Source organism: Culex pipiens, chromosome 1 (assembly GCF_016801865.2).
Source record: "Culex pipiens pallens isolate TS chromosome 1, TS_CPP_V2, whole genome shotgun sequence".
NCBI classification, from domain to species: Eukaryota; Metazoa; Arthropoda; class Insecta; order Diptera; family Culicidae; genus Culex; species Culex pipiens.
This window is the reverse complement of record NC_068937.1, coordinates 53396981-53419362: the sequence shown is the minus strand read 5'-3', so window position 1 is coordinate 53419362 and position 22382 is coordinate 53396981. Positions and strand designations below refer to the sequence as shown.

Below are 22382 nucleotides of genomic sequence, written 5' to 3'. Positions count from 1 at the left end.
ATGGTGCCGCAACCGGCAGCAGGTGAGAGTTGCGGCCTCCTGTAGTTGGGAAGTGTTTGCTTTTGCGATAAACTGAGTGCAAGGATTTGTGAATCGTGAATCGCCATTTGGGTAATAAGAAGAAGAGAAAGGATTGTTCTATAAACAAACAAGAGAAAAAAATGTTTATTGTTTGGAAATATAGGTTTAAGTAAAGCGATTTTTGTAAAGCAAGAAGAGATGAGTAACATGTGTTCAAGAGGAAGAGAAGGCTTGGCGACTGGAAGAGTCGCAGGTGCAGGTAGCGGCACAGTAAAGGGCAGCGAACAGACCAGTAGTTTTTCCAAACGGCCATGTTGGAACCTATCGACTTCGAAAAGGATTTTCCAAACAGCCCATGGTGGTCGCTTGAAAATATTTTGTATCGCGTAAATTTGCCCCGAGCTGCTGTCAACGTCAACTTGGCCACGCCGGAAAACGATCACCACCACAGACGAGGCAAGCCTGCGAGAGCGAGAGAAAAAGAGAGCGCGAGGGAGATATTTCGCGTCCGTTCCGTCGACAACAGCAAACCAGAAGCAAGCAGGAGAGTGGAGTTTGATTTTGCCCTGCGTGAAGGGTGCACGTCGTTGGTCCGACGTGCACAAGGTGGCCGTCAAAAAGCGCGTGTCGATCGATTGACCGGTGAGTCGCATCACTAGCCGAACCCTTTGGCCAGCTGGACGTCCAAGTAAAATCCGGGCAAGAGAAAGTTTGGTTGGAGAGGCCGGAACGTGACAGGTCGGACAGGGGATTTGCCGCTGAATACCCCCCCCCCCCCTGGGCCGGAACACGCGAAACACCCCGAGCGTAAGGCGGCGACAAATTTGACCAGAAGAGAACCAGGAACCTAAAAAACTAAAAAACAAGATGGCGGCGAAAAAACTAAAACTCATCCTCAAAGCACAGAAACGATCAATTTGCACGATCGGAGACGGAGAAGAATTGAGAAACCACACCGCGCAGCTGGACAAGCCCGAGCAGAACACATCCACAAAACTGCCGTCGAAAGACCCTCTCTGGGAAGTAAGTAGAAGAAGGCTTGGAGTGTAGTATGTGGTTAATCCGGTTGAATTTCAGGGCCTTTTTGTGTTAATTCCGGATCCGGGGTGAGAGGAAGAAAAGCGCGAAAAAAGAGCGCAGAAAAAAAGAAAAGAAGAGCGCAACAAGAAGAAGAGAAGGCGAAGTAAAAGGCGTTTTTTTAACAAGATCGAAAAGATTTCGTTGTTACAAGTACCGTAAAACGGGGTGATTTTGATAGGTTTGCGATTTTTCCGCAAAATGAAAAGAACAATTAAAATACGTACGGAATGGTTTAGAATCATACTGACCGTGGTAGAGAAGTGTTCAAAGTACCTCAAAAAGAACTTTTCATAATATTTTGAAAAGTTCAAAAAGTTAGTCAACTATAGTTAAGAAAATGTTGATGATAGTCATTATTTCAAACTTCTCAAAGTGTCATGATTTTCTCAATGAACATGATTTTGAATCGGAAAACGGAATGCATTTTCGGATTTTTTGGACAATTTTCCACAGGGAGAAGGTTAAATAACTTTGTAAATAATAAATAATATGTGTTTTTGAAACAAAGCTTAAAATAAATCTCAAAATTTATAGGCAATTTCAGTTGAAAAAATTTCATGTCAAATGTGAAAACTTGTGATTCGTGTTTTGAATACATATAAAATGCAATATAAATCGATAGTTTTATAACCAAAACTAGTTTTAACAAATTTCAGTCAAAATTCCGACTTTTTAACAATTTTACCTAAAATTTATATGTATTTTGTTAAAAAGCTTATAAACTTAGTTAACTAATTATAAACAGTGATTTTTTTTCTTAAAAACTGTATCAGCAACCTTAGTGATGGTACATTTAACGTACAAATAAAGTTTGAACATCTGAAATATGATTTTAACAAGAAAAAATATGACTATCAAAGTCACTCCGGAATTTAAACTAAGAATTTTTAACGTTACTATTTTTCTAAACACTATTGAAAAAACTTTTTTTCTAAAATAGTGCATGGACTTTGTGTGGCCTACCCCAGTACATGTTTAAAAATAATAATCTTGAGAAAAACCTTACCTGTTGGAAAATATTCCAAAAACAAATTGAAATCCTATCAGTCAGGGTTGTTAAAATATCAAAATATCAGCTATCAGCAACTACAATTATCCCGCCTGAATATTCATGCCTCAAATATAACTGCTCTTCTCTCCTTATTGAAACTCTCAGCGCCGAACATAGCCGAACATGTTTTCGTGTTCACCCACTCGTGATTGACATTTTCCTTTTCTCTCTCATTCCCACTTCCACGATCATCCTACCGCAACAGCGTTTAACCACAAAAGCCGCCACAAAACCAATTTCACAAACGCAGTTTAACGGGACGTCATGCATAGTCGGCTCCTAATCGCTATCTCGCGTTCTCTCATTGCAGTTTTCGGAGAGTTTGAGAGACTCAGCGGTGAGAGTGCATTGTCGAGGAAAAGGGTAGGAGTGATAGAGAGAGAGAATGACATCGCTGGGAATCACGAGACACAAGAAGAGATCTCACAAGCTATAGTGACGGCTGCTATACTCTCGGATGTTTTTGGTGCATAGATAATCAATTGATAGCTTTTCTATCACTCATTTGCAACACTGCACCCCGGTTTACGGTACTTAAGGTGGAGAGGATCAAGCGAAGAGGCACAGGATAGGATGAGTTGATCGATAATATCAAACACAAAGACAAACAACAGAGTCACGGTCTAAGCAACTCCGGTGTGGTATTCTTTGAAGATCTATTGCAATGATCTATGGAAGCCGAGTGATATGTGTTTTCGGTGACACAAAGTGTTGGAAATACGGGCATGGTACCAAGAGCTGCCGAGGTAAGCTCAAATGCTAACGCTGCGAAGGGGACACAAGGAAGAGAAGTGCGAAGTCAACCGAAGTGTCTCAACTGCAAGAAGGATCCTGCGTCAGGAAGCATGAAATGTCCGGTACGGATAAGGTGGATGAAGATTAGGCAAACTATGATGGAAAGGGACAGGCTTTTAAAGAGGCAGCGTCACATATTCCTAGAACTTCCGGAAACAGATTTGAGCTGCTGTCTCAGAAGGTTATTCGGAAGAATCGACAGAAGAAAAAGGACGGTCGGAGTGTATGCTGAGCGTGAAGGTGATAGAAGAGATCGTGTCTCAGTTCTAACATGATCTGCTGAGGCAGCTGAGAGAAAACACGTGACTAAAACCGTTGTTTGACTTAGAGGAGGAAATTGAACTCAAGCTGAGGGGATCAGGATCAGATATTGACTCCGATCAGCTGATACTACAAGTCTACGACGAATCAAGAACATCATACAAAACACCGCCGCAAAAGAAAGAACACAACACTCCAGAATAGACGAAGGACCTAGAAATGGCCAGTAAACATCTGAAAATGATGCAGCACAACATTCAGAGTATCAGACCAAGCGATACCAGGGAAGGATTACAATATTACATATCAACCCAGATCATTCAAATAGCGACACTGCAAGAAATTTGGCTGAAGGAGAAGGAAGCGTTCATAAAAAAAATTAGATGTTATAAAAGCGAAGAGAAGAAGGTCACGGTGGAGTAGACCCAAGGGGTAGGACACAGAGTAATTGAGTGACTCAATTTTACAAAATTACTCAATGTGGCTCAAAGTTACTCAATCTTCCTCATGATTTTTTTTTTCACCGAGTTGCGGAATCTGTGAAATAACCAGCTTTTGACAGAAGAGCGTGTTTACAAATAAATTAGAAAAAAATTCACGCCACGATGCTGCTAAAGTTTTTAAAACTATCAGTCAACGAAACCCGGAACAAACTATTCCGCCAGTTAAGGATTTCGCTACGGAATGTTCCGTGCTGTTCGTCGCCACCTGTACCGGTGAATTCGAGACTGGTATTATCTTCAAAATTTCCAACATCGGCTAAAACCCGCCCGCCGTTGCTACAACATGCTGGAATCGTCCACCAAGATGTACTAGTTCACGGGATAGGACATCGAGGGCAAGTTCCTGTTTGAGACTATGGATGGTATCCTGACGCCGTCCCGTCCCACCGACAAGCCCCTGCATCTGCCCCTAAAGGACGTCAACAAAATCGATGGTTCGGGAACGGAAACCGGTATGAACAAGCACGGTATCGCCATCGTCTTCGCCCGGTCAACCTAACCACTGATATCAAGTCCGTCGAAATTCAACAAGAAGCCCTGCCGGAGGCCGTGCCCGGAAACTACATCAAGAACTTGTCCGTTAAGTCGTGGATACGTCGCCGATGACTCAAGGAACTCACCGCCCAGGTCATCGAGCTGAACCACCCCGGTCGGATCTCCAAAGAATACACCCCAGTGCTGGACTGGCACACCGCTCACATTGCTTGCTAGTTCAACGAGATCAAGAAGAAGGTCTTTCGTCGTTTCCGGCAAGTCCTCCGAGGTTTCTGCAAAGTCCATCAAGTCTGGTGATGACGCTATCGTCTTCCGCGTCCCACTTAGGCCTCTGTGCGTGGTAGTCGAAAAGGCCACCAAACAACATTCGATACTAGCGAACGCGAGGACAGTTCCCTTTAGTGAACTAGAAGTCGATATCCGATTATGTCCGACGGGTACTCGCGAGAATTCAGCTATTGCCAAAAGAGTCAAACAAAACTAATAAATAAAAGTGTTTATTTTTGCTTTTTGCTTATTTTTTTTAATGCGGTTGGTTTCGATGCCTTTGGTCTGTTCCACGACCAATTCGCTCGATAAGGCTTGGCACATCCTCCTTGAATCCAATGGAATTTTCACCATCTGTCTCCAAATGTCCAAACTTTCACAATCTGAGTTCCGTCCATCCGCGTTCCTGTTTCAGTTGAGCAACCCAGCCGGAAACCTTCCAACAATCAGTGCCTTCAGTAGGGCCGGCACGTGGTCAGCAAGTCTTTCGCAACGAACTACTCCCATATCGGGTTGTTCCCGCGGTCGCCATTCTGCACGTTCACCCGGGTTTTGAACACGTACACCGGCCACAGGTGCGTCAGGGGGCGATCAAGGGCACAGCTGAGATCGAGGGTGGATGGGTTGAAGTCGGCGGCACTGTACGGACGAACCGTTGGGATAAACGCTGGCGACGGTTCGAGGGATGGTTTTGCGTGCGGCACTTCGTCCTCGTACCTTTCGGGATCCACTGCAAGAGTTGGCAGTTTCAGAAACGGGAGCAGTTCAACCACACCAGACAAGCCTTGGCCAGTCCGAGCTACAACGGCAGACAGAACAGGGCTCCGCCACTTGCGGAATCATCTCTAGCATTTGGTACGCGATCGTGAGCATTTGGTGGAATAGTTCGTCTCGCTAGTGCTTTTTGGGACCGAACAATTCCTTGATGGCCACATAATCCAGCAGATCATTTCTCGCGTCCAAATATATGTCCAACCGGCAGTCCATCGTGTCTGCCCGGGTCCAATTCGTATGGTCATGAACAACTCCTTTCAGCGGTCTCAATGTCATCGACTTTGGTGGTGGTCCCCCCTCGAGCAGGACATTTCCGGTCGTTTCCACGAGCGCACATGCTATTCGAGCTTTTCCAGCCATCGATTAGAAAACTGCGGACGTTTTGCCAACCGCACGTACGGTCGCACCAGGGGGTGTGTACCTTGGCTTCGATGGTCTTCTTATCACCCATGGTGGCGGCGACCTTCTTCCAGTGGCACCTGTGGCACTCTTTTTGGCCTTGGCCTTCAGCAGCCAACGAGCCTTTTTGCCAGCTGTAGTAACGCTTCCGGTAGCAGCAGCAGTCTTTCCCTTTTTGGCCGGTTTGGTCTTTGGAGCAGTGGCCGGAACCTTCCTGCCTCCCTCAGCTGGCTTCCTCTCAGAGGCGGCCGGTTTCTTATTAGCAGCTCTTCATCTCACCCGAACCGGAAGTAGCAGTGGCGGCCGCTAGCTTCTACTCCTTCTACTCGACAGGTTGGCCCGCGGACTTTTTTGATGGTATCGACGTGATGGAAAAGGATAGATGAACGGAATTCAACACCTCGTGGTCCGGCCCGTTCCGCTTTTTTTGTACTCGCTTGCCCGTAATCACCATCGCCACCTGAAAAAAACTACTATATTTAACACAGTTCTTTGAATGTTGCTCTTCTCCCAAAAGAACCTACCTCACGGCACGGAATCGACACTAAAACCGAGAGTTTATTCCGTCCAATTTGTGCGTTGTGGAAAAAAAATCCGCTCCCGCTGTTTTTGTGATTTGCGAATTGTCAGTGTCAGCGTTCAAATGTCAATGTCAAAATTCGTTACGTCGTTCATGAAGATCAAGGTGATGATTGAGAAATTCTGAGTAACTTGAGTGGCTCAATTTAACTCAATGTTATTCAAAATTTCTCAAAATCACTCACTGTCTTACCCCTTGAGTAGACCTCAAAATTAAGATGCCAGATTTGGAATGAATCGAAGCGGTAGGAGTAAGGATTGTGGACGGCACTATTCCAGTTTCGATTTTCTCGCAGACTTCTCTAGCTGATCGACCATCGACGAGTTGAATAGCAAGAAAAATAAAGTGGAAGGTTGTAGAAGAAAAATTCAGAAGTGCACATCTGACAGTGGACATAAGATGATAAACAGTAAAAAAGTGATCGAAGTGCTCAACGGTATCAGGCCACAGTTTCTTTACAACCCGCAAGAGATGCAGGAGATCTGGAGAAGGCAAGCTACGTGGTAAAAAAACAAGAATTCGAACTATGTAAAGAAATTGTGGTCATCTAAGATCGGAGATCTGTACGAAGAAAAAAGTGAAGCACTGAGAAACTTCAACGTAAACAAATCGAGATCCGTGCAGTTACAGTGGAAAAATATAAGAGCGATCTGCAAGAGAGAGGCTAGAAAAGAAAAGAGAAGAAACACGACGGAGCTCAGCAGAAACATCGGTAAAAAAAACCCCGTATGAGGAGTTCAGCGCTTTCCTGTACAGAATCTACCTGCTAAGCTCCACAAAAAATATGCATTTGATCCAAAGTTATTTGGATCAGAGGAGCTCACGCGTGTGTGCGTGAGTTGAAGCACGGGCGCGTATTTTTGACCGGTCCGTCGATATTCTCGAAAACCCGCGGTAATCCGGTTCCAACCCGGCGTGAGTGTCCGTAAATAGCCGTCGGAACATATAGTGAACCGTTTGCACCTGATATCGAGCCCGGTGATCGTGGTTAATTAAGGAATTTCGGCTCCTAATTTGCGATCCTCGCGAGCCAAAATAGAGAAAAAATCGCCGCAGAGCCAGTGCTAGTGTGACGCGGTCATCGTCATCGTTATCGTCGTCGTCGTGTACTGTGCTTTGTGTGTTGTGAAAAAGAAGCCGCGTGAAGTACTTTTGTGTTGTGTGTCGTCGCCTTGGCTGGACAAGCCGTGGCAGATGGTGTAGGGGAGATGGGGGTAAGACGGCCACCCTAAGGGAGAAGTCTCATAAAATTAACACTACAGATTATTTTGATCTCAAATCAGGTACATATTGTTCTACTAATAGTCCATTATAGAAATGACATAAATTAGTTGGTCTAAAAACCAATTTTCAATACTTTTCAGCAATTTTAAAAAAATAATTGAAATCGAATATATATGAAATACGCGGGGTAAGACGGCCACCCATGTGGGGTAAGACGGTCAGTGCTATAAATTAACTTGATAACTTTGCTAAATCCACCCAAATACCTACATGATTGGTTGAACAGACTTCTCTGAACATCATAACTATTTTGGTTGAAAAAACAAGTTTCAAATGTGAAGAAAAATGCTGTTCAACAAATTTTATATTTTGGCTATGTGAATTTCATATTATTGCGACCACATTTCATGAAAAACTATGAATTTTTACACGAAAATATACCCAATTTAATGCAAATTAACTGGTTTGTGTATTTCGATTAGAATTAGTAAATCAAAATTATGTAAACAATATTAAATTAGCGACTTTTATTAAAAGTTTGAAAGGATTTCATACTATTCAATGAATTTTGCTATATCACAGTAAGGAATATTGACGAACCGGCAGTTAACAGCATTTTGATTAAAAATTGATAGTTTTATCGAAAATATGTCAAATATGTCTTAAATATGTCTTAACAGTCAAAAATCCTTCAAAAATGTAACCTTTATCAAATCAAATTTACAAATTACGGGTGGCCGTCTTACCCCCCGTGGAGGTGGCCGTCTTGCCCCCAAATTACTTATTTTTTAAAACATTTTTTTCAAATAGCTCATCGCATTTTTTAAACTTTTTCGAAGGACATAATCTTGGGAAAACTTCAATTTAACATGAAAAAATATTCAAAGAAAGGATTACATGTTGTTACCTAACAAAATTGCTTAAGTTGTAAATCATAAAAATTACATCCAGTTTCAAGTTGAAAAAATATTTGTTTATTTTGAGCTATTTTTATACTATTTCAAACAATAGGTTTGGCAAAGGTTACTCCTTATGCATTATTTAGCATGAGGACCAGTATTGCTTAACATTTTAGTAATATTCATTAGTATACTTAGTAAAACAGTGGGGTGGCCGTCTTACCCCGCCTGGCCGTCTTACCCCCAGCTCCCCTAGCAGCAAAAAGTGCGCAAGGAAGGGAATGCGTAGAAGACACCCAAAGCAGGGTTGTATCCTGAGTGCGAAAAAAAAAAGTTGTCGAAAGTTTTTGTAAAAAATTAAAATAAATAAATAAATAAAGTTGGAGTGATCCACCTCGCACACACCAGCACCCCCCCCCCCCCTCCACTCCTCCCCCTGTAGAGTGTCTGTACCCCAGGTCAGGGGCGGCTTGAAAGGTTGGTGTCTAATTCCCACTCTTGTAAGCGTCTGTATCCCAGGTGAGGGGCGGCTTACAGTGGCAGTTGGGGACCCCCCCCCCACTTCCCCACCTTCTGAGCGTCTGATCCCCAGGTTAGGGGCGGCTCAGGAAAAACGGTTTTCGACCGTCCTCCCTGTCTTGAGCGTCTGTTCCCCATGTTAGGGGCGGCTCATTGCAGGTGACGGGTGGTTGGTACTCCCCCCCCCCCCCAACGAGCGTCTGTTCCCCAGGTTAGGGGCGGCTTGAAACAGCACGATGGCACGATGCACCGGCACGATGGTCCTCCGGCGAGACAGGGGGTTGGTGCAGGCCACACGAACCCGCCGTAAAACACCAGTGCAGGAAGCACACGATGCGAGCCGGACCAATCGGCACGGAACTGGACTTCTTACGAGGTCCCACGATTGGAAGCTTGGAACGTGGAATTGCAGGTCTCTCAAATTTGACGGGAGTATCCGCATACTTTCCGACATATTGAGGGTCCGCAAGTTCAGCATCGTAGCGCTGCAGGAGGTTGGATGGATAGGTGCGGAGGAGGTGCAAGAGTACAGAAGGATTGGCTGTACAATCTACCAGAGCCGCGGCGAGAAAAAGAGGCTGGGGACAGCCTTTATAGTGCTGGGTGAAATGCACGATCGCGTGATTGGGTGGACCCCGCTCACCGACCGAATGTGCGTGTTGAGGGTTAAGGGCCGTTTCTTCAACATCAGCATCATAAACGTGCACAGCCCGCACTCAGGAAGCGAAGATGACGACAAGGACGCATTTTACGAGCAGCTGAACTGGACGTACAACAGCTGCCCAAAACATGATGTCAAAATCGTCATCGGAGATTTTAACGCTCAGGTTGGCCAGGAGGAGGAATTCAGACCGGTGATAGGAAAGTTCAGCGCCCACGTACGCACGAACGAAAACGGCCTACGACTGATCGACTTCGCCACCTCCAAGAACATGGCCGTACGAAGCACCTGCTTCCAGCACAACCTCCGAGACAAGTACACCTGGAGATCACCACAAGGATCGGAATCACAAATCGACCACGTCGTAATCGACGGTAGACACTTTTCCGACATCATCGACGTCAGGACCTATCGTGGCACCAACGTCGACTCGGACCACTATCTGGTGATGGTGAAAATGCGCCAACGACTTTCCCTGGCGAAAAGTGGAAGCAATCCGTGCGCGAGACTGGACGTATTTTTTTCAAGATGTCATTTTTCAATCCTATAATATTTGATTAAATAATACAAAGTTAGAGAAAATAAGGATATTTAGCCGGTGTGGTTCCAGTCCTGATGTTCAAGATTATCAGCCAGGCCAGGATGGGTAGCTTTTACCAACACCTGACTTGTCCCTCAAGATTTCACCGGAATCCAGGAAGTTGTTTGCTGTTTTGGTACCGTACCAATTTGGTTGCCCTACCGGCAAATAGAGGACAGAATTCCAAGAAGATTCAAGTGACATTTCAAGACCAATGATGCCGGAGTTGAAGATTCTCGATTTGGTGAGATCGCTTCTTTTCTTATATCAAAATACACTGTCACTCATTCTAACATTCATACATTCCATTTAAGACCAACCACGCCAATTAACTATATACGCGGTAGGGTGTTCCCTTGGTCGTTCGCTGTGAGTTGTGGATTGCCTGCTTCTCTAATGAAGGTTCGACTGAGGGGGCATGCTTATTAATTTCTCGTCGCTCCATACCCTCAGTGACGTGATGGGAGCAAGGGCGTCTATGCGAAGTGTCCCTACACCCGCTACAGATTTCCGGCGCTTGGGGAGGGAATAGGGAAACCATTTTGTTCTATGCGCCGGTATTTGTAGCACTAAAATTCGTGCAAAAAAACTTATGCACGTGGGTGTACAGATTACGGAGTAAAAGATGATCGAATTGTTCACCTAGCGCTCACATGTGTTTCGGGACCAAGTTGCCTGCGGGTATGGGGATCATACATACATACATACATACATACGACTTTCCCTGGCGAAAAGCGTTCGGTACCGCCGCCCTCCGCGGTTGGATCTGGAGCGGCTTAAGTTACCGGAAGTCGCATCCCGGTACGCGCATTCGCTGGAGGCTGCGTTGCCAGGGGAGGGTGAGCTGTTGGAAGCTCCCCTCGAGGACTGCTGGAGGACCGTCAAGGCAGCCATCACCAACGCAGCGGAAAGCACCATCGGATTTGTGGAACGAGGACGACGGAACGATTGGTTCGACGAGGAGTGTCGAGCGATTTTGGAGGAAAAGAATGCAGCACGGAGGGCAATGCTGCAGTACAATCTCCGTGATTACGAGGAGGCGTATGGACAGAAGCGAAGGCAGCAGCACCAGCTCTTCCGGGCAAAAGTGCGCCACCAGGAAGAGTTGGAGTTTGAGGACATGGAGCAGCTGCATCGCTCGAACGAAACGCGCAAGTTCTACAAGAAGCTCAACGGATCCCGCAACGGCTTCACGCCGCGAGTCGAAATGTGCCGGGATAAAAATGGAGCTATCTTGACGAACGAGCGTGAGGTGATCGACAGGTGGAAGCAGCACTTCGATGAACACCTGAATGGCGCAGAAGCAGAGGCAGGGGTCCAAGGCGGCAGGAGAGAGGACTTCATCGGTACAGCAGGAGAAGGAGAGGAGCCAGTTCCCACGATGAGGGAAGTTAAGGATGCCATCAAGAAGCTGAAGAACAACAAAGCAGCGGGTAAGGATGGTATCGGTGCTGAACTAATCAAGATGGGCCCGGAGAAGCTGGCGTCCTGTTTGCACCGGCTGATAGTCAGGATCTGGGAGTCAGAACAGCTACTGGAGGAGTGGAAAGTGGGAGTAATATGCCCGATCTACAAGAAGGGGGACAAGTTAGATTGTGAGAACTACCGTGCCATCACAGTCCTCAACGCGGCCTACAAAGTGTTCTCCCAGATCCTCTTCAGCCGCCTATCGCCAATAGCGGAAGGTTTTGTTGGAAGTTATCAAGCCGGATTCGTCATGGGGAGATCAACAACCGACCAAATCTTCACTGTGCGACAAATCCTCCAAAAGTGTCGCGAGTACCAAGTTCCCACGCACCACCTATTCATCGACTTCAAAGCCGCGTACGACTCAGTCGATCGCGAAGAGCTATGGAAAATCATGGACGAGAACGGCTTTCCCGGGAAGTTGATCAGACTGATCAAGATGACGATGGATGGGGCTCGGTGCTGTGTGAAGATATCGGGTGCGGAATCGGACTCGTTTCCTTCACTTGGGGGGCTTCGGCAAGGCGATGGGATCTCTTGCCTCTGTTTCAATGTCGTGCTAGAAGGTGTTATGAGACGAGCGGGCTTCAATATGCGGGGCACGATCTTCAGCAAGTCCAACCAGTTCATCTGCTTCGCTGACGACATGGACATTGTTGGCAGAACGTTCAAGGCGGTTGCGGATGCGTACACCGGCTTGAAGCGGGAAGCAGAGAAGGTTGGGTTAAGGGTGAATGTGGCGAAGACAAAGTACCTGCTGGCAGGAGGAACCGAGTCCCTTAGGGCTCGCATTGGACCAAGCGTTACAATCGACGGGGACGAATTCGAGGTGGTGGAGGAGTTTGTATACCTCGGATCGTTGGTGACGTCGGACAACAGCTGCAGCAGGGAAATTCGGAGGCGCATCATCGCTGGAAGTCGTGCCTATTTCGGTCTTCACAAGAGCCTAAGGTCCCGGAAATTCTCCCTACATACGAAGTGTTCCATCTACAAGTCGCTGATAAGACCGGTCGTCCTCTACGGGCACGAGACGTGGACAATGCTCGAGGAGGACCTACGAGCGCTAAGCGTCTTCGAACGTCGAGTGCTAAGGACCATCTTTGGCGGCGTATATGAGAACGACGGATGGCGGCGGAGAATGAACCACGAACTTGCACAACTCTACAACGAACCAAGCATCCGGAAGGTCGCGAAGGCTGGACGGTTGCAGTGGGCCGGTCATGTTGCAAGGATGCCGGAACGTACCGAGCAATTGAGCCAACGGAACCAGAAGATCAATCCTGCGAAGTTGGTGTTTGTGTCGGAGCCGGTAGGAACAAGACGTAGGGGGGTGCAACGTGCGAGGTGGGTGGACCAAGTGGAGAGCGATCTAGAAAGTGTGGGTGCACCGCGAAATTGGAGACATGCAGCCATGGACCGAGCTTGTTGGCGGAGAATCGTGCAGCAGGCCAAGCTAATGGTGTAGCGCCAATAAAAGTAAAGTAAGTAAGAGCTGCACAAACATATTTAGTCCAACTTTTGACAGGCCGATTATACAGTCTTTCCTTCATGGAATAAAGTTTCTTTGACCCAAATATCTACTCACTTATGCGTACTCCGCGACAGGAAAAACCCGAGCAACTTGAGCGCCTGCAACCGAATCAGCTGACTTTCCGCAGCCAGCAGCTTAAAGATCGTCCGCACGCCGTGCTTCACGTCGAACGCCGGCACCATCGAGCTCGGATGCTCGGACATCAGCGAGATCAACATCTGCAGCACGTCGTGCAGATTCTCGTCCTCGTGCATCGTCATCAGGTAGTTCAGGATGCTCTGCAGCTCGTCGTCCTTGACCCCGTTACCGATCATGATGAGTTGCTTCAGGAAGAGCAGAATGTACGCCCGGATCGCCAGGATGTCCTTCTGGGCGGGTCGGGGGCCGTCGAGGCCTTTCGGGGTGATTCCGGACTTGGCCCGCGGGTTCACGACCCAGTAGTAGAACTTGAGCGTGTGCACGGTCTGCAGGACGGTGCTGACGCGCCGTACGTTGCTGTAGATCTGGGTATCGCTGAGGAACTCGGTGGCCAGGTAGGCGTAGAGGCGGGCCTGGACCGTGGCCGGGGTGTAGATCCAGAGGGACGGGTTGAACAGGACGTGGTCCAGGAGCTGCCAGGTGAGGAAAGAGAAACAAAAGAGCTTCATTTTAACTTTGATTTTCATCTGTCCTGCAGCAGGCCGATTTGGAGACTCTCTCTCTCTCGTGGGCATGCATGCGGGATTTGTAAGTTTTGGAAGGGTGGGGGCGTTTGATAAACAACAACATTCGCAGAGGGGGTAAAATCATAACCGATAACTGGAGCGGGGTGGTTTGAGAGGGGCGAGAGTTTATGTTTTTTTTGTTTATTTTTTTTTTTTGGGAAGTCGTTGAAATTATACTCGAGGGGGGTCAAACACGTGCAAAAATTGTGAAGAATCAACTAGAAAGCAACAGGCAATTGAAATACTAGCAAAAGAAAATATGTTAATCATGCAGTCAAAAATTACTTTTCTGAAACATAAAAATAATCAAGCAAAAAATCATTAAAAAATCTACAAATTCTTTAAAATTAAAAAGTTTCTGCTTAAAAAGAAAAAAATGCTTGAAATAACCTTAGAGCTAGTCAAAAATGGTGAACAATATAAATAATGACACATAATAACAATAAAAAATCAACCGGGTGGTTCAAGGATCAAATACCGAACGATCCATCTAAAATTTGACCTTTATAATTTAATATCGAAGATTGATACAAATTATACTTTCCCATAATTTCACCGCCGGTCAGTGGGTTTTAGATTGGAGGCAAACACGTAAAACGCAAATTTCATATAGCAACCTTTTTTCTGCGAATCGACTAAGGGAACTTATCTAGAACAGTGCTCAGGTCATATCGATGTGCACCGATATTGATTAGTGTCTTTCCATGAGATGAACAAATACCAAATGTGATGACTGGCAAAAATGTCCCTCTGTCACAGCAATAAAGGGGAACCAAATTTCATGCGCCAATTCTAACACCCCCAGGGGCAGATCACATCGTCATTGTCGTCATCTGCTGGCATCGTAAAAAAATTGTGCTAATGAAAATGTTGTTTATGTGATAAATAATAAATATAAATCGACTGAAACACACAAACACAATCGCGCGGCTGGCACTCAATATTAATGACCATGTAAATATTCGAGCGTGGGTGGACACAACCTGAAATAGTGCACACTGTCGCAAATTTGCCAAGTATTTATGAAGTGACCTTTGCTGCACCTGGTTGATGACACACCGTGAATGAAACGACGGAAATATGATCTATGCTAATTAAAGCGGCATTTGCGTGGGCTGCTCGCGGTTTCCGCTTTTTGCCTACTTTCAGGCGGTTCCACGAAATTGTCGCTAGATGTCGCTTTTCAGCTTTTATCTCAACTAATCTCACTTCACTCAAAGCGGTTATTCAAGTTTCACTATTCGACAAGGGAATAAAAGATCTGATTAGCTAATGGCCCATCTCGACTAGGAAAAAATGTAGCTTTATCCCAAATCGAAATATAATTGAAGTGGTCCCTTTTTATACTGCCAGCGCGCGCCATCGTCTTTTCAAATATGCATCGGTAAAAACGGCAGTCGAAATCGAGATTGAAGAAGGACTTTTTCACTGGTTCACCCAAAAAAAGGGAGCATACCATTTCAACGAATCCTTTCCCCGTTCTCATGTGAGACGTTTGGTGAAAAGAGCTCACATCTTGATAGAATAAAAAATCCCATGAGATCAAAAAAAAAACGGTCACAAAAAAACTGAGGTTCTGGAAATGGAAATCCCTCACGCCAAGTTCATCATATTGGCTCGAAATGACGAGGTTCGAGTTTGCTCTAGTTTATTTTAGCGTTTAAAATTTCAGGAATTTTCCCCCGCATTCCAACTTTGTTGGAGTGCAATAATGTGGAAAACAAATAAAGCATTCATCACCCCGGAGGGACTGAGGGGGTGACCCCAAAGCTCCATAAACTAATCCAGCTTGAAGGCGCGAATAATTGATGAAACGAGTTGAAACTGGTTTCAACTTGTTTCTGAATTTAATTTTTATTCATTTTATAAATTATTGAAACAGTTTGGATTGAAAAAGGTACAGATAAAAATTCTCAAATTTAAAAATGAATTACGCTGATTTTAAATAATAGTCCACAATTCCGTCACAGTTGTGCTAAAAACCCTCGTGGTTCCGGCTTTGCTTATGATTGGTTGATCGCATGACACATTTGTAACAGTTTTGTTTTTTGCTTTTTGGTGATCCCACCACCATGCAGCTGAAAGTGCTCTAGATTTTGTTTTGGATTCATCCCACCAAATGGGCGTGCAGTCCCTTGCGGGCAATAAATTGTCCCAACCCTGGGAAATGTAAGCTCCAAATTGTGACTGTTATTTAGGTACGAATCAAACTGGTTCACAATCTCTCAAATTAAATTTTATTTGTATTCAAGAGGAAAATACAAAATATTAGCGAAATACTGATTTTTACGAGAAAAGTCCATCATATTTTGCAATTGAAGTAAAAAATTTAAAAAGTCTGTTTGCCATTCCGCTTAGGAAATACTTGCTTTTCCTGTCATTTTACTTAATTCAATGGCCTTCATTTCGTCAACCATAATAACAGCGATGACAAATTTATTATAGCACCAATTTGGGTACTGAAAGGAAGATTTTTCAGCACGAATCGTACTTTTTTGCAATTAAAATAAAAAACACATTTTGAATTGAAATTCCGTTCAAATCAAAAAAATGTTGTGAAGTATTAATCTTCGATACCTATTTTAGTGCTGAAAAATATAACTTTTCAATTCTGTTATTTTTTTCTGTTAATTCTGTTATTTTTGGTAGCGAAAAGTAGGCCATTTCGTCGTTCAAGAACAACAGAATGACAAATCAACTGTTCCGCACTTGTTTTAAACCTTTCGACTCTTTTTTTTTTGTTTTTAAGTTTGAGACCAAACCTGCGGTCACAATTTTAAAGCGAGGACGTTTTATTGAAATATCCCACTTACATTTTTTTTATTGAATTACAAAAAAAGTAATTATGCAACTCGTTGCAAAACTCGTTTTTTTCAGCACTCGCCACATTTATCCAACTCGGCAGAGCCTCTTCGGATCAATGTAAGACTTATGCTTAAACAATCTTTATTTTGCAATTTGTTGCAACTTCTTGAATAGAAAATGTAATGAAGGTCTGGCAACCATGTCTTACTTTTTATATTTTTTATGAAAATGACTTCCGGAACCATCTTACTGTGTGAACCGCTTGATGCGTTTGTTCAAATTGATCCTTTTAGAGGTATTTTTTGGATATCTTTGATATCCTAAAAATACGCGTTTCTCTTTGCCCAGACTGAGTAGCCGATCACACTCAAAATAATCTCAACAGCCGAGCTCTCATAAATTATAATTGCATTTAAAAAATATAATAAAAGGAAATGGTGTATTTAACATTTTTATTCATATAAGGGTCATTCCACTTGAAGTGTGCAAGAAAAAATGCAAATTTGAAAATTACCATCGCCGATTCTGCTCAAATTTGGCAGAGCTGTTGAGACTATCAAAACATGCAAAAATCCCGAATTACATCCAAATCGGACCACCCCCTCCATTTTTGTACCCTCCCAAAAAATCGAATTTTTGGCGATTTTTGAGTGAAACCCCTATCTTCAAACGACGATAACTTAGGAACCACAAATCTTAGAGGGTCGGTCTTAGACACAATTTTGAAGGAAATTGGACGTAGAATCGATTTCCGCGATCAAAATTTAGATTAAAATATGTTTTCAACCTGTATTGCGCAATTGAAAACTTTCAATGGCCGTATCTTAAAACAGCCCTTTTTATTTTATAAATTTGACCTCACCATCGTATTCCCCATCCAATTTTACATAAGAATCACTTATCGACAGAAAGGAATATGTTTCGTTCCAGAGATATCGAAATTTTAAGGTTTTGAGCATTGAGATTACCTAGCGAGCTACACTCGCCGCATCTGCTAGAAGCACTCAGTCGTGCTGATCAATAACTGCTACCTGGTTATATATTGAATTAAGATTTCATCCCAATTAATCATTAGCAAATTAGGCAAAAACTGTAGGAAACAGCTTTATTAATCTTAAATAAAAAAAAATAGTATACGGTGAATTTATGTGCTAGCCCACAGGACAGAGCAAGAACGACACGCAATACAGGGCAGAATAGAATACCCCCTGAGCTAGCAGGAAATTGAAATTGATCTTGTAAGTAACACTTAAGAAAAAGTGTACAATACATTATCGTATTAAAAATTATGAATTAACATGAATAAAACTCTCGTGAAGCATGATTAAGCAAAAGGATTTCTGGAAAGTATAAAACTGAAAAATGTTTGAAAATCACAAAGATTAATCGGATTTATTATCTGATTAAGATCAAATTAAGTGGTGTTGATTTCGACACCGTCCGAACAATTATCTTTTTTTTGACAATCATTTCGAAACCTTGGAAGACGATACAGCTGCTGTCCACATCTATCAGAAGTATATGGATTCGTTTTTGAAATTAAATGTACCAGAATTGAAATAATAAAAATCATCAATTATTGAGATGAAACTGGCTCACAATATAAAAATTTGTTTAATATGATCATGCTCAATCTTTCAAACCGTAAGGCAGATTTTGGGGTTTATTGCTGAATGGTGAACGGCCCGAGCGGTTTAGGCTTTCAGGATTTTTGTGATATTTACTCGTAGAGTCAAAACAGATCAGTAAACTTCACTTATTTGTATATTACACTTTTTAAAGATTACATTTTTACGGTAACACTCTCAACTTTTACGCGCACGATCACATCACTCTACTTTTTGTTGCTAATTTCATTAAGACCTTCGTCGAGCCAATTCTCTACGTTGAAGCCAGACTTGTCCTCCAGACCTCTTCGCCGAGCCATGCCAGACCCGAACTCCTAAGTCCCGGGTGGACTCTTCACGGCGGCTAAGTCCCGGCGGACTCTTTCCGGTGGCTAAGTCCCGGCGGACTCTTCACAGCGGCTAAGTCCCGGCGGACTGCGGCCTCCACCGCTAAGTCCGGCTGGACTGGGGCCTCTGCTACTGGTGGCTGCTGGCGGGTCCGGCTGGTCTGGGGCTTCTTCAGGATCTGGAACTGGACTGGTCTTGAACTGGCTGGAACTGACTGGAACTAACTGGAACTAACTGGAACTAACTGGAACTAACTGCCCTCCTCAAGAATGTTGGGGTTTTTATAGTCAGTCCCCGAAAACTCTACTAAATTTTGTTCTACTAAAAGTGGTCCGTTTCGATGAGAAGCATCGATGAACCTCATGAATTAAATTATGCAGACCTCTGCAATTCTTCATGACTTTCCGTATGGTGTAGTGAGTACACCTCAAAATCGGAATCATGGGTTCGAACCATTGTCGTGAAACTTTAAATTATGTTATTGGAATATCAAAATTATGTTCCTAAAACATTCTCAAAAATGTTGGTCAATAATGAGAAGGTCGAATTCTCCATTGAACAAACATGCCAATGAATTTGGTTAAGCCACACCCTCAATTTCCCCTGTGTAATAACATCGCACATTCATAATTGAAAGCTTAACCATTTTTTTTGATTGCCTAACAATTGGCGAAATTTAATAAAGGGCTTTTCAGGTGAGGATGACTCATGATCCACACCTGTACATAAGCTTAATTATTTGTCGCGCAACGCGAGTCGACGGGTAAAATTATTTATGCTTGCGTAAGCGCGCATGGTCAGAACTGTGGTGAGGATCGATAAATGGACAAATTTAATGATTTAAATTTGAGGTCGCTGCATTCCCCCACACTTACCAGCTAGATGTTTGTATTCTTGAAAAGCATTAAGAACATCTATCGAAAGTTATTTGTAGGTTGAAATAATATTCCCAAAGTCAATAATTTAAATTGTGTAAAAATTACTTTGCAAAAATTCATAAAAAGATACTTTAAAGGCTGGCTATAAAAAATTGATTTAAAAAAATTGGTTCGGTTAATCTCCCCCACACTTATCAGCTAGATGATCGTCTGAAAGAAATGATCATCTATGGAAAGAATATTGTCGGGTGTAGTGATCGTGCGGTTTACAATTTGTTCTTCTTGTGCTTTCTTGTAAATTGCTTTATAATTATAATTGCTCTTTTGATTTTTCTACTGCAAAATTATTTTCATTACTCTTTTGATCTTCTGTCCTGTTAAATTACTTGAATTACTGTTTTGAATTTCTCTTGTAAAAATATTTTCGTTGAAACTGATTTAAATAAACTTGCATTTGAAATTAATTTTCATTATCTCTCCTAAAAAAATAATTGCATTTTTCCCACTGTAAGCAAAATTTGTTGTTGTTGTAGAACTGTGTTGATCGGCTGGTTGTTATCGTCGTCGTCTTCCATCAAAAATCGTCTCTATCGTGAGGCTATTCATTCCACAGTGACTTGGTCAATTGATCAGTTTTCGAGGCTAAGGTGTTGAATTTCGTCGATTAGTGCAATTGTCGTTTCCATCATGAATTATGCTTCATAACTCAACTGTGAGTTGACTGTGGTCAATTTTGAGAGTGCATTGACTTCTCACTTGCTGAGTATTGTGAATTGTTCGTAAATCCAGTATTTTTTTTTTTCCAAAATTGACTTTTCCAGTTGCTTTGTATCTTTGACAATCTCAAATTATTGACATCGGTTGATGTAATTTTTTTTTCAAATGTTTAGGAAATGTTGTTTGTCCAAAATTGTCTTTTCGTTTAATTTGCAACTTTGGCTTTTGTAAATTAATGACATCGGATGATGTTATCATTTGTTTATCATGATCTTCTCCTTTTCAATAGTTTCAGACGTGCAGTATGATCTCAACTTGCATTTTTGTTCCATAATTGATGTTTCAATCATCTTTACTTCGCTTAATTCCACATTTCGATTTAGTAATTTGTTTTACGTGAATGTCTCGTTACAAAAAATGCGATTTAATTCGACTTGATCCTCATTGATATGACCTTTTACAACAAAACCAACACCGTTACCTGTCCAACCTCCCGCATGACTTTGCCACTCACCATCTTGCCATCACAAACTTCTGCATACGAACGCGTAGAACTTCTCAGCATACGAACGCGTCGATCATCCTTGTGTCTCTGCCATACTTCAGTTTTTTTGTTTTGTTTCTCCCACACAAATTTCTTACTTGTTTTCTTCGCATGAATACTATTTTATAATTTTCAGGAATCTATCATTTAATTTATGTGCAAAATTGAAATTAAAATTTACTTACAATTTTATAAATCTTGTTGATATTTTTATATGAAATCAGTTCTATTATTTTTAATACAAAAAGAAATCAGTTCTAATTGACTATTATTTTTATACTTGAATAAAAAAAAATTACTCTTTAAAGTTTTTCATTGATCTATACATCCTATCATCTTGTCATTGCAATACTGCGTATGTTAAAATATCCATTCTGTTCTTCCAACTTTTTATGAAATCTGTACATCACTTTGTGTTTTCAAATTTGTCCAACCCATTAGTTTATTTTAGCAATTTGCAATAAATGCTGAATTTGCAAGATAATTAGTTGGTTCAATTATCATTCTAATGATAACGATCTGATTTTTTTCCTCTGAATTTTATCAGTTTAAAGGTGTTTTTCCCTTGAAGCATTATTTTATCCCTTGATTTTCCCTTGAAGCGTTATTTATCCATTCCCTTTAATTTTCATTTGACTATCCCCGTAAAGTGCAAATGTTTTGAAATGTTTTTAACATATTGAATCCCCCCATGGATTACAACTGTTTGAAGCTTTATTCGACATAAAACTCTCCCCATAGAGTACAATTGTCTACTTTTTAATCCCTTTGGCGTTGCTTTATCAGTTTATGTATCCCTAGATCGGAACTTATACCGTTCTTTCCGATCTTTTTAGATTCCCCACGATGTACTCACAAATTTTACCCTTTCTTGAGCTGTAGTCCATATTCGTCTTTGCAAGCGTCCTTGCTGATATTGTTGTCTTCTTGATTGTTTTCCAATGGTTTCCTGTAAATCCTTCGTATAAGCGTATGACATTCTGAAAATATATTCTTAATATTTTGTTAAGTAAATTATAAAACACATGTTTACATTCAACATTCATTCTGGGGTGCACCTCCCTTGTCCAATTATTCTCACACACATTCTTACTTGCATACATGTTGTTTTGAAACATTTAATAATCACACCATCTTCATTTGCCTGTCGTTCAAATTTCATTATTGTTCAGTCCGTTTGATTTGTTTTTATTTGTAGTTAAAAATTGCGTCATTGTTTTTCTAATACCCTGTTAACCCATTTTAGCTCAATTAAGTATATTCCCAAAATTGCAACCCAACAGCTTCTTAATTGTTTTAACGTGTTTCATCACTGCTTCATTATTATGTTTATATTTGATCATAATCGCTTCACGTGTCAAAAAAAAAAATTATGTATAAACTCAGTACTGGTATTTTTCTTAATCTGTTTCTTGTTTAAATCCCATCAATTTTATCATTTGTAAAACATCTTTCATCACAATTCATAACATTCTTGTTTGCGCATTTCTTTTTTTTTTTTAAATGATCATTCATATTTTGTTTAACTCAACATTCATTTATCATATCAAATCAATCATATATTCTTTTTTCATGTTTATTTTTCTTTATAAAAAATCGGTATTTATAACACATTTGTTTGATTCATTTAGTTCTCTTGATAACAATCGTTTTTTTCTAATTCATCAATCAT

General features: G+C 42.3%; 1 protein-coding gene across 20 annotated transcripts in view; it reads right to left on the bottom strand.

The window, feature by feature from the left end:
• Nucleotides 1–22382, bottom strand: part of LOC120413005 (neurobeachin) — a 283022-nt gene that overhangs the window by 35216 nt on the left and 225424 nt on the right. For 14 of the 20 annotated variants that reach the window (XM_039573657.2, XM_039573665.2, XM_039573692.2 and 11 more), the window contains exon 11: nucleotides 13162–13748. In XM_039573657.2, the coding sequence (XP_039429591.1) occupies nucleotides 13162–13748 (587 nt within the window). The remainder of the gene's footprint in view (nucleotides 1–13161; nucleotides 13749–22382) is intronic. The other 6 variants (XM_039573684.2, XM_039573715.2, XM_039573758.2 and 3 more) reach the window with 1 other exon arrangement.